The following is a 12,012-nucleotide window of genomic DNA, read 5'->3' on the forward strand; positions in this document are numbered from 1 at the left end:
GAAAAAGATAAAGAGATTTAACCAATATCAAGGATACACTCTTCAGTACGACAAAGTCCCACTAGATGAAGGCACCTCAGCTGCAATAATAGAAGGAATAAGTGGAAGTACAACAGTTTAAAACACATGCTATAGAAAGGTAGCAATGTTGAAAGAATTTTGAGGGAAACATTTTATTTTGCCCAGATTTGGCTATCAACTAAAAAATTAAAAATCACAGAAATAGCCACTTTTACTATGAGCCATATGAGCCATCTCATAAAACTCAAGTGTCAAGCAGCTGTGCTGGAATCTTTGGGTTTATGTGTAACATAAGCTGCACCTTTGGAATTCTTTCAGAAGCCCTGCAGAATTAAGAGAACAACAAAATTTTTCTCTAAATCCCATTTATATTTAGCCACTAGCTCAAAAGAAATCTTTCCAAAGTACACGGACAGGTTCTCTACTTTAAGAATTTTCCCCTTCAACCCAAGCCTTATGTAGCTTTCAGGTATGTTAGATTTTACAAAGGAGGTCACAGATTGATTTTTCTTGACTTTCCTTGACCTTTCTTGTTCTGAAATAGAAATTTTAATAACTAACTTAATAAACATGATCAGTGACTCTCTTCATGATGCTTCCATCCTACAAACCTCATGTTGTGCTTTCAGATCACAGGGACCACATGTAATATTCCACAGGATAATTAGTTGCCAATAATTTTGGTATCTACCAACTTGAATTCATGGGTCCATCCTTGTTCCAGGTGGCATTCTCCCAGAGGTGATGATCCCTCAGTGCATGACTGACAAAGTGCTTAACATCAGAAAGGAAAATAAAATATGGAAGTCAGCCTTCAGAACCTTTTTCACTTGGAGAGGTGATTTTTTAGGTATTATCAATGAATTCTCATGTATATTCCTAAGAGAACATTGTTGATGAGGTGGCATTTTAAAAAAAGGTATTTTTATTTGAAAGGATTTTACCAACAAAAATCTCTATCTTAGCATTTTGATTTCTATAGTTGTGTTCTGCAAATACTTTAAGACTAAAAATGGTGGATGTAGCTAGAAAAAGGAAAAGCAAGAGGTGAGTGATAAAAATAAATCTGTAGGATGAAGAAATATGTTCAAAGGCTGCCTTCAGTGGCTTTTGGAGTAGAAGGAAATCACTGTTTGCACCAGTATCCTGTGCTACTACACCTAGATGTTTCAAGTGGGAATGAAATGAGAAAGGATTGATGCCACAGCCAAGAAGCTGTGGAACTACCCACCTCTTTACATGCCTTTAAATGCCTTTGAAATTTTGGCAGTTTCACTAATAAATTTGTTAGTGCATAAAGCAAGCAAAAAGGGAAAATTTTCTTAGCTTGAAAACTTACTGAATGCTTTATTTTTTATTAGTGATACAAAGGAACTCACTTAAAGGTAGTTCTTTGTGAAGTCTTCCTAATGCTTTAATCTCTTTGTTATGAACACTGCTTTAGAATGTCAAAGAATAATTACAACTAATAGAGCTTTAGCTCCTTTCAATGATACAGTGAGTTCAGAGATAAGATAACTATATTCCAGTCTTCCAGACATTTTCTGAAGCAAGATTTTGAAACAGTGTTGACATAGCTTAGCTGGAAAGGCTTCCAGAAGATACCTAATTATTGTGAACACTGTCATTTCAGAGCAGATTTGTATTTGTGCTTAAGTACTGTATATATTGGTTTTTAGACAGAAATGACTATATTTCTACTTGAAAGAACTGACTGTTGCTGTCATGTTGCACTCCACCAATGCATGTTGTGAAACCCTAACAGACCCAATTTTACCACATATTTGTTCTTTTTCATTACTTTGAACATTGTCCCTGTGTGTTCTGGTAGGCAAACAGGAACATGAATGGAACCCTAGGTTTATGAAATGGGAGTTTATGAAATGGGAGTGTTCATGTTCCTGATTAGGAGAATGATTTGCTATCCATTGTGTTTTCCTCTTTCTGACAGCCCTCTGCCCCCCGAGCCGAGACACCTCCCATGCCCGGAAGGCAGTCTCCAGGTGAGGCCCCAGCCCAGCCTGGGCTGACACTGGGTGCTGCTGCAGAAAGAGGTGGGGCTACCACAGCCACAGCTCCCTTCACCCTTCCACCCACCTGAGTTCAGCTGCTGCTGCTGCTGCTGCTGCTTCTTCTTTGCCAGTGGCAGAGTTGTCCCTGTGCACTGTAACCTCAGCATCCTCGGAGCACCCAGCAGTTTCCAGGCACTTGCAGCCCTCTCATGAATGTCTTTCTTTTTCCCCAAGTGGCTGACTTCTGTTTTTCAAGGCTACTGTTTTCCATCTCCTCGCTTAAATACTGTAAGTACAGCTTCTGCTGTGGCTCTTTAGTTACTGCCTTTGTGAAATTCACCTCTCTTGTACTGAATAGTGAGAGTTACTTGCTCAAAGTCTCTGAGGTTTGTTGTGGTCTCTGCTCCTGTTTGTGGTGTTCAAATGGACCTTTAGCATTTCAGTTTTTAGCTGGATTAAAACATGAAACCAAAACAACTCAAAATGTTGGTGGTTTCCTGGCTGCTGTTTTCCTACTTTGTAGTAAATTGCCAGTGTGTCCTTCCTCTGAATGCTGGTGCATAGTGAAGTAGAAGTGAGAAGAGAAGCATTTCCATCCCTACTTGTTTGCTGGAACCAGTTTTCTAAGAACACAAAGAAGAGGAACTAATGTATGTTGATCAGCTCTCAGGGTGCTGAGGCAGGTAATTCTGCTGCCTGCTGAAATCTACCTGGCCCAGGTTTTAGGAAGGAGCTAGGTTGGAGGGTATCTGTCTGGCTCAGTTCCTTGGGTTCTGAAGCTGAAGTAAAGGAATACATGACTAAGGACCTCAGGTGGCTGCAGCAGTGTGATTACACACTCAAACTAAAAATCATCCCAGAACCCTGAGGCTGCAGCAAGAAGGCCTATTTCAAGCTGTCTTGCTTCCTGACCCAATTTGGTGTCACTGTGAACTCCATGGTGTCACCCCAATTCTGTATTCTTACAGACATTCCACATAAATGTTATTATCGTCTATGGGTTATTCTCTCTTTAATTGCATCCTAGGAGTTGCAGAAAGAACATCAGTGTGTTGGCACTCTGAAGACATCACAGACTAACTTTTCATATCGACAGTGCCCAGAGATATTTTCAGTTGAAGAGCACACTTGCAATTCTGGCCAAATTTCCAGTAAAATTTGCACAGCTGCCCAAAATGTTGCCTTTTTTTCTGTACAAAACCTCACATAATTTTTGCAATTGTATTTTACACTCTGAATTGGAAATTGGAGGGAATAAGCATGGCACCAACTATTTAAAATGGAATTGATTTAGGATACCAAAATAAGGGGCACTGTCTGAGAGTTTTGACTGTCTTCTTCAGACTTCTTCCTATGTTTGTCTTTTTTGTTTGATTGGTTTCCTCTTTATGTTTATTCTCCTGTTCCACTGCACTTTATCTTGATAGGAAGGACTGATAAAAAAAATTATCAGGTGTTTTAGTGCTGTTCTGTCTAAACTTGATTCAAGGATATGGAATACACATGATAAGGAGACTGCATTTTTCCCAGGGGGAATCTGTGTGTAGTAAAGAATACATATTCTGTAGCATTTGAAGTTCTCCTTATGCCTCCTGTGTTATTGCTCTTTGCATCTCTAATTCTCCAGATAGTTTGTGTGTTTTGCATACATACTAGATATAATAATGCCAAAATCTTACCTAATTTTCTAATATAAGCCAGAAAAGAATTTGCCCTCTTCCAGTCTTGCAACAGCTACTGAATGAGTTCGTAACATGCCTACACTCACCTAATACAGTTTATGGTCTGGTTTACCATTCCTTCATTACCATCTTTCTGAGTTGGACTTTCCATGAAAGACTGCCTGTTTATAACTGTTACTTGTTTGCAGTAATTTAAAATAGCATTCGACTAGGACTCTTTAAGCATCTGCTATTAACCTGATTTTGCTGACAATCCAAGCACAGGAGTTTAAGGGAAGAAGTCTTGGTCTAAAGGAGCAGTTCTAACATAGGCTATGGTCACTTCAAACCTTTTGCTTCAGGTTTTCATGTTCTAAATGTCATTAACAATTTCTAGGTGCAAACCTAACTTCCAGCATTAGGGTTCACTGGTATTTATTGCATTTATTTTTCTGAATACCTGTATAAATCATCTCTTGGGGTACCCACAAGAGTTATGTGGCAATGAACTACATAACATCAGAATCACTGGGATTTTATACACTTCTTTTCAGGTATCTTCTTGAAGGATGGAATTTGTATGGAAACGATGGTGGTCTCTTCAGCTGGGCTGTATATTGATAGTGAATTTGGTTTATGCCAATCTAGAGTATCAACAAGAAACTCCTCCAAGCCTGCGTGAGATTGACCATCAGTGCTGGCAGGTATCGTCCCAAGGGCTGGTGGAAATGAAGAAACTCAAGGTAGCAGATACAGTCATTGCTCTCTGGGACTTCATGATGTTCCTAAAGGAATCCCCTAAGCCCAAGCACAATGAACTCTTCAATGACTTAGCCCAGAACTTCTGGGATATGTATGTAGACTGTGTGCTCTCAAGATCCCATGGAATGGGCAGAAGACAATTAACATCTCCCAAATACTCTTCCACATACTCACACAGAACTTCAGAAGGTAACTACATGATATGGTACTAACATTAAACTGAACCAATGCTCCATCCTCATCCTTGATTGCTTAGACAACTCAATATACTAATTTACAATTTTCTGTCTCTACTTGTCAAACCCATTTGCATCTTTCAATGGTAGCTACTTTCACAATACACGAGTCACAAATTGTTAGGGTACTACATTTCAATATTTAATGAAGTGTAAAAAAGGCTGGGTATGCATGTGGGAGTGTGTGGAAATGGATGCTGCATTCTCTGTTTATTGCTGTGTGCGTATAAATGACAGTACATTAATAAAGTAATTACAATACTAAAAAGTTTCCTGGCATTAGGAGTTCAGCCTCAGCTTTGGGTAGTCATTGCTCTGTAGAAGGGAAGCTCAAATCCCTGACAGTTTGAGCCCTATTCTTCCTACTAAAACTACTGACATATAATGTGATGTCATGGTCACTGTGAATCACTAAACAGTGACAGATTCTGGTCATCATGATTGGGGTGAGTATGAACTGAGATCATGTAGGTTACTTTACATCTTACTAATCAGTCCTAGATCTGTTGTCCCCCTTCCTCCTCAGCAGCAGACTTTTTTCTGATGTACCCTGTCAGATGACTCAGGTTTTCAGAATTGAAAATGAAGATTATTTAATCATAGCATTTCTAACATATTGCTTGAACAATAACTACCTGTCTTTCATAATCTTGCAGGGTCTGCTTTCACCAATCCATTTTAGGCCAAAAGGGGAGGAAATGAAGATACTTAAGGCAACATCAAAATGAAGGAGCACAAAATCACAACATATATTGTAGATGCTTGGACAAATCCTGTGGCATGGTTCAATCTTTTTTTTATCTTCTTTTTGTATAAAGTAATTAATCACTCCTAAACTGATAAGTATACAAATCCCCACACTACCACTTTTGCTTTCCTGTCTTGCAGTCTACCAAGCTTGCCTTTTCCTCACTGCACGTGTGAATGCTTTTGTATTTTGAGTTGACACCTTTGTTCTCCCATATAAACTTTAAAGTCTGGATGTGTCATATTTTTGTAGAATCTTGTTTTTTCCAATAATTCTCTTTTTGAAAGTTAATTTTGATGGAAACCCCAATATATTTTTATACATTATGTAACAGAGAAAATGTAAACAAATGCATTTTATACATTGTCTTGCACATGCTCTTTATTTTAAGAATTGCAAAAAAAAAAAAGAGGTGGGGCATTAAGCTAAAGGGAAGGATTATGCTCATTGTAATGTCCTGTGCAGTCTAAACTTTGTATTTTATCATTGCTTAGTCTATGGATTAATTAAAGTATTTTTCTAAGCAGCAAGGTCTGAATAGCAGTAGTTTTCTTGTCCATTAACATGTTATTTGACATGTTATGTGACATTAAGAACAGCGCTTTAATCAAGACTCCAGATAAGGAGATGCAGTCCATCCCTGTCATTGCAGGCAGCATCGCAGCTGAGATGGGACCCAGGCACCAAGTGGTTCAAAAGAGGGACAGACTGACTCGGCTACTGCTCTCAGTATAAACCATTGAGAATGGATAAAATAATTCAGGGAGATTAACTGCCTACTTAAAGCAATTCTTCTGAGTATAAAAAGCCTGAGAAATACTGACTATTCTCTGCTTTACTCCTTGGGCAATGCAGCTTGTTCAGTCCCTGTTGTGTTTTAGCCTTTTATGAGATTCCAGGTGGTTTTAATTATTTTAGGAAATAGTACTTATGCTGTAACAGCATAGAAACCTTCATAAGTAACAAGAACTCCATCCCACATAATGCCTAGCTCATATATCGTTTGTAAAATATCCAACAAGTCTCACAAATTTATAAACGTTCATTTAGGTAAACACAATATTCAACTGCATCTCCTATATGTCTCCTACAGTATTCTGGAGAGGGTACAGAAGTAGTGACAGGTTTTTCTGACTCATGAACATCACTTTAAGTTCCTGATAGAAATAGTATTTTTGAGCAAATGGAGTTATTACACACCCAAGCACAACAACTTCAGGAATTGATACATTATGATGAGCAGCAGTTTGAGAGCCATCACCTAACCTGCCCCAGCAATATCCAGTTTATAAAGCTGTGTACTGGATTGCATTTGTAACAAATGTAACTGGCATAAATCACATAAACAAATGCCCCTTGTTCACCTACACTGATTACCTACAGAAGTGTCAAAGTATAATAACATTTTAAAGGGATTGTTTCTGCTATTAGTGAGCTTTTAATTGAATGCCAGAGCAACGTATCCTATGCAGTTTTAAAAGCTTCATCCTTCTTCAGGCAGTAAGCCTTTGTTTTAATTAGTTTTCTGTAAGACACAAAAGTGCCTAGCATTACCATAATTGGCTGCAGAATGTTTGAACAATCAATTGCTACAGTCACCCTGCGGTGTCTGGCAAAGGGGCAGCTAATTGTGAACCCAATGAACACAGCAGCAGCAAAACTAATTCCAGGCAGACACACTCTAGTGTACATCTATGAAAGCTGTGGAAAGGCACAGCTGACTACTCCTGGGATGTCAACAGCAGGGATTAACAGTGAATGGGATGATCCTTTCTTCCACCAGCACTCCCTCTGTTTCCATCCTTGGCTTACAGCAGGGACATCAAGCCCAGTTTCTTGGGTGTTGTATGTTCCCCCCTGCAACAGCCAAACTATGTTCCGTGGCTGTCTGGCAAAATCAAATGTTGTTTGTGCTGCTGTGAGCCTTGTGTTAGTGCTGATTTATGAAGAATAAATGTATGTATTTGGGAAAATTCTGTCTCCTTCATTCTCCAGTCATTATTAATTAATATTAATACTCAATTAACAAGAGCATTTGCATTTGCAGCTGCTCATTTGCAGTCACGGTGTCTGTAGCAGACGCAATACAATTTGGGAAGAAATGCCATGGGGCTCACTTTGTGCCTGATTTAAAGTTTTTGCATAAGCAAAACTGATTTCCAGTTAGAAGTTCTTTATCCATACCTTGGCTACAGTGTATTGCTGTAACCTTTGCTCAGAAATTGGAAGGACATATAATCCTCTACATTTTTTTTTAATGGGTCTTTGCCTTGCTGCCAGTAGTAATGAGTCACCCACACATTCACGTAAGTGCAAGCATGTAAAAAACCCTCAAAATGTCACAGGCTTTGGCCTCCTAGTAAAATTTGTTTTGTTTGGTTTTAATTGTGAAAAGACAACACACCATACATTCTCTAAACCAGCAATAAAGCAGCAAGTCTGCTGCAGAGCTGTCAGAAAAATATAACCACAAAAAACTGAGCAAGACTTTACTTGACACAGAGGAGTTCAGTTAGAGAATCTTTATATACCTTAGCTAACCTTTCTTGCAGGCAGGCAAGAAATACATACAGGCTAGTTTAATAGAACAAACTTTATACAGATAATTTTGGGAAAATGTATAATGAAACTAGATTATAGTTAAAAATTATCAGTCAGCAAATGGTCAGCATAAAAAATTAAATTAGCATAGCTCAATTTAATTTTTTAGCTTTAAGTACTAGACAACTTTCTTACTCAACAAGGGTTTAACAGACCTGCCCGTAAGAAAATCCTTCTGATCTTTGGAAAACACATGCTGAGATTTTTCTAAACTTCAAATACCATTTTGCATACATGTTTTATTTATTTCATTATTTTCTTAGAGTTTTTCTTTTTATAGAATTTAAGTAGTCAATTTTTAAACAAAGCCATTTGCCTTTATTTTTAGTGCCACCACTGCTATATCTTGTTATAGAGACAAACAAATTTTTATGACATGCTTATACACACACCTATTACCTCTTCCATGAAGCAAAAAAAAGGAGTTGGAATATGCTAGCTTAAATTTATTTTCTTTTTTTCCAGCTGGCAGTTAAAATAGCAAAAGTTTGTGCTCCTCTGAAGATGTTGCTTACAGGCCAAAATGACAGACTAAGTGCCAGTTTGTATGTCACAGCATAAAAGCTTGTGATGTCACAGAAATTTATGCCATAACACTGGATAGCAACTGGTTTTAAAATGAAGATCCTCAGGGAATCTTGCTCTATTGTAACAGCAATTTCTGGCATGGCCCAAATTAAAAAAGAAAACTGCTCAGAAATGGAGTCATCTGCAAAAAGGTCTGCTGCTCACCAGTTTGTATAGGTATTCTAGAGGTGCCAGGGTGGAAGAAGATGAATTCTTTTTGGAGACAATAGGAATAAAAGCCCAACCATTAATTAGATTAGTAAGATCAGTTAAAGAGCTGTGAGCAACCCAAATGGAGCAGGACATTCCAGCATGTCTCTCCAACAGGCAGGGAGAAACTGTTGGCACAAACAAGCTTCTTAGTGAGTGTTTAGATGAAAACTGAGATGTCAGAAGTCCTGATGCTAAAAGTGGCAATTCAAGAAACAAAATGGATTTGGACAAAAACCATGTGGGTATGGTATCCAGGAAAACGAAGAATTGAAAGTGTTTATGTGAAAATTTATCACCCTGCTCAATGAGATGCTTAAACTGCAATGTATGGAATGCGTCAGCAAGAGATGGAAATGCAAATAGTGGACTGCTGACAGTGGATATTAGCACACAAAGTTACTAGACTAACATATCTTTGTACCATACTCTACAGGGGACTTTATTAATAAAACATCCCCACATTATATTAATTAAGGAAAAATATAATTTTACTCTTATGATATTCTAAGCAATTTATCAACTCATTAAAAACATTTATCTTGTATCTACATATAGGTAACTACATATTAATACAGCACTCTTTGGAACAGCATTTATTCTACAGGTACTGATTTTTTCTTGACTGAGTCCAATGTTTTATCTCTTTTGATCTTTTTTAAGGCTCCTTTAGAAACAGCAGCCTTTCTAGGAGCATGGTCTGCAACAGCCAGTGGCCCTCCACTGTACTGACGAGGTGTACTTTCCACAGTTACTAAGCGACCAGGTCCGACCTGAAATACAAAATAAATACATTGCTTGACTTTCATGCTAGTCTTGCAAATGAGATGAGATGTGAATAATGAACTGCCTTTTGAAAATATTATTCAGTTGGTGGAGACATCTGCTGAGGTTTCTGAGGGTTACTAAAACTATCTCTTATACTAAATTCACAATTTGTTCCCATCAATATAAAAGAAAGGAGAGAGTGTTTTTTCAGCTGGTACTTTTATGTGCTCTGCTTTTCTGCCTTCATGTCTGATCTTATGAATGGAAAAAAAGAAAATCAAGCCTTTATTCCAATAGAAGTTTGCTGTACAATGTTATTTGGATTTGAATAGAATATCAGCCACAGTTTGCAACCTCCCTATACATTATTACTTACTACTTCAAATAAAAAAAAGGAACAGGCCTTCTTTCTCTCAGAATGCAATTGCATAGAACTACTGCTCCAAAAAATCTCCAAGACTGAAAGACACATACCCTTTCCAGATTCATTACTACTCTTTATACTGAATAGGTTGGAGTCTTGGCATAAATATCCCTGAGTGACAGCTCTGTCTTCTAATCATGACCTACTGAAAAAAAATGCAACTCCTTGAGTGCATGTGGTTCACATGTTTGACTACTTGACCTTGACTAAGCAACAACAATTTTAGCTTAATTTTCATCTCTTCCTGCTAAGGGTGTGTCCTGGGTTGCAGTGTATTCTATTACCATCCTCATGAGCTGTTGCAATCAGGTGGGGCAGTGTTTCCTTGCCTCCTCCCCCCAGACTATCTTTCTGTTAATTGCCCATCATTGTCCTGCCGCGTGACTCAGAGATAACTCCCTCCGGACTATCTTCTGTTAATGAGCCTCATCAACACTTGGCCTCATGACTCATTACCCCATTGTGAGAGGCTCCACCCAGAGGGAGGAACCAAGCATCCCATAGTGGATACAATCTGGGACTCTGAACACCAGAGACAACCCTTTCCACTGGATTTCCAGAGTACAGGAGCTACACAGCCACCACTGGACCTGAGGAAGAGCAGACCCTTTTACTACAGGATCACCTCTTCAGGAGGACTGCAGCCACCATTCTACCTGACTGCTACCACCACCCCGACTAACAGGGTGTCAGGTTGTATCTTGACTCTGTCAGTTTGAACCAGTGTTTTATTTTTTCCTTTTCTTTAATTTCCCTATTAAATTGTTATTCTCACTTGGTGCCTCCCACTGGTTTGTTTTCAAACTAGTACAGGGTGTTTGGCAGAGAGGAGGAAGATGGTTGCATTAAAAAAATTTCCAGCCGTATCTGTCATTTGTAATACTCCTAAGCAGTGTACCCAAGGAATTTTATATGATGTTGCTAAAACACTTGTTTTCTCAATACACCTTTTCTGCAAAATGGACTAACCTTTTCCTTGTTTTTATCTACAGTTATTGAAATATTGATTATAGAACCAAGAAGCTACTTTCTTGTTAAATCCTCTCCCTCCAAGATATGAACATTCTTGGCTTGAGATTCAAGCCTTTAAAATAAAATCTAACAGTATGTTTCTCTTCACTAACAATTTCCAGATTACTCATGTTTATATCAAAATTTTTCAGATACTTTCTGCAAAATATTGCTGTTTAACAGTCTCACTGTTGTTTATGCAAGTACCTAAATAATTTTTCCAACCCACTTCATCTTGCATTCACAGATGTTTTCCTCCATATCTTTCTGAAGTTTAAGAAAATGAGAGAAAAATTTTAGTCCAGCACTCTGAGACAATCCCCTTGCTTCATATTAAGCTCCTTGCTTCTCCATCACATCAAACATGAACTTCATCTTCTCTTTTTCAAGTTACAGCCACCTTAGTTATCATTATTCATTCATGCCAGGGAGCCCATGATAATAGAATCTCTTGCCCTCATACAAGTTTGAAAACAGCACCTCATGTTCATCCTTTTTCGTTTTTCCTCACATGTAGGAGTAACTTACAACAAGCAACAAGAAACTATCCCCCTAAAATCCTCCTCAGCTGTGACACTTACACAGAAATAACCTAGGTAGCACAAAACCAGTTATTGGCTAGACTGAGGATTCCCCCGTGTCTTGTCATAACTCAACATCTAAATATGCTGTTAGGTGTGAATTAGATCTTAACAAAGGCTTTTTATTTTCTCACACGTCAATTAACTGATAGAAATGAGAAAAAATGTTTTCTACAGATACAACAAGTGGCTTATCTGCAGACAGTCAGGGACATGTTACTGATAAAGGACACCTCTACAGATGTATCAAAGATTGCACAGATGTACCCGACAATGAAAGGAGGAGGTCTTGACCTCAGCAAGGTTTCATGAACAGCTCTCTCACAAGAGCTACATGTCACATAGCATAGGAATCATCTTGCCCACACTTTTTCAGAGTAATTTGCAGATCTGAATCTCATTCTGGCCAA

General features: G+C 38.2%; 2 protein-coding genes across 10 annotated transcripts in view; one reads left to right on the top strand and one right to left on the bottom strand.

Annotated features, from left to right (window-relative positions):
- LOC125327083 (metalloreductase STEAP2) overlaps positions 1-12,012 on the bottom strand; it is an 81,404-nt gene that overhangs the window by 18,061 nt on the left and 51,331 nt on the right. For 2 of the 9 annotated variants that reach the window (XM_048306054.1, XM_048306209.1), the window contains one exon: positions 7,948-9,591. The exons of the other annotated variants lie outside the window; for them this stretch is intronic. In XM_048306054.1, coding sequence (XP_048162011.1) covers positions 9,415-9,591 — 177 coding nt within the window. In that variant the 3' untranslated portion in view covers positions 7,948-9,414. Of the gene's footprint in view, positions 1-7,947; positions 9,592-12,012 lie in introns of those variants that run through there. 9 annotated transcript variants of the gene reach the window in all.
- FAM237B (family with sequence similarity 237 member B) lies at positions 1,982-5,966 on the top strand. The gene is made up of 3 exons (XM_048306223.1): positions 1,982-2,321; positions 4,249-4,645; positions 5,349-5,966. The coding sequence occupies exons 2-3, from the start codon at positions 4,264-4,266 to the stop codon at positions 5,372-5,374; spliced, it is 408 nt and encodes a 135-aa protein (XP_048162180.1). The 5' UTR covers positions 1,982-2,321; positions 4,249-4,263; the 3' UTR covers positions 5,375-5,966.

This window comes from Corvus hawaiiensis, chromosome 1, assembly GCF_020740725.1.
Source record: "Corvus hawaiiensis isolate bCorHaw1 chromosome 1, bCorHaw1.pri.cur, whole genome shotgun sequence".
Classification (NCBI taxonomy): domain Eukaryota; kingdom Metazoa; phylum Chordata; class Aves; order Passeriformes; family Corvidae; genus Corvus; species Corvus hawaiiensis.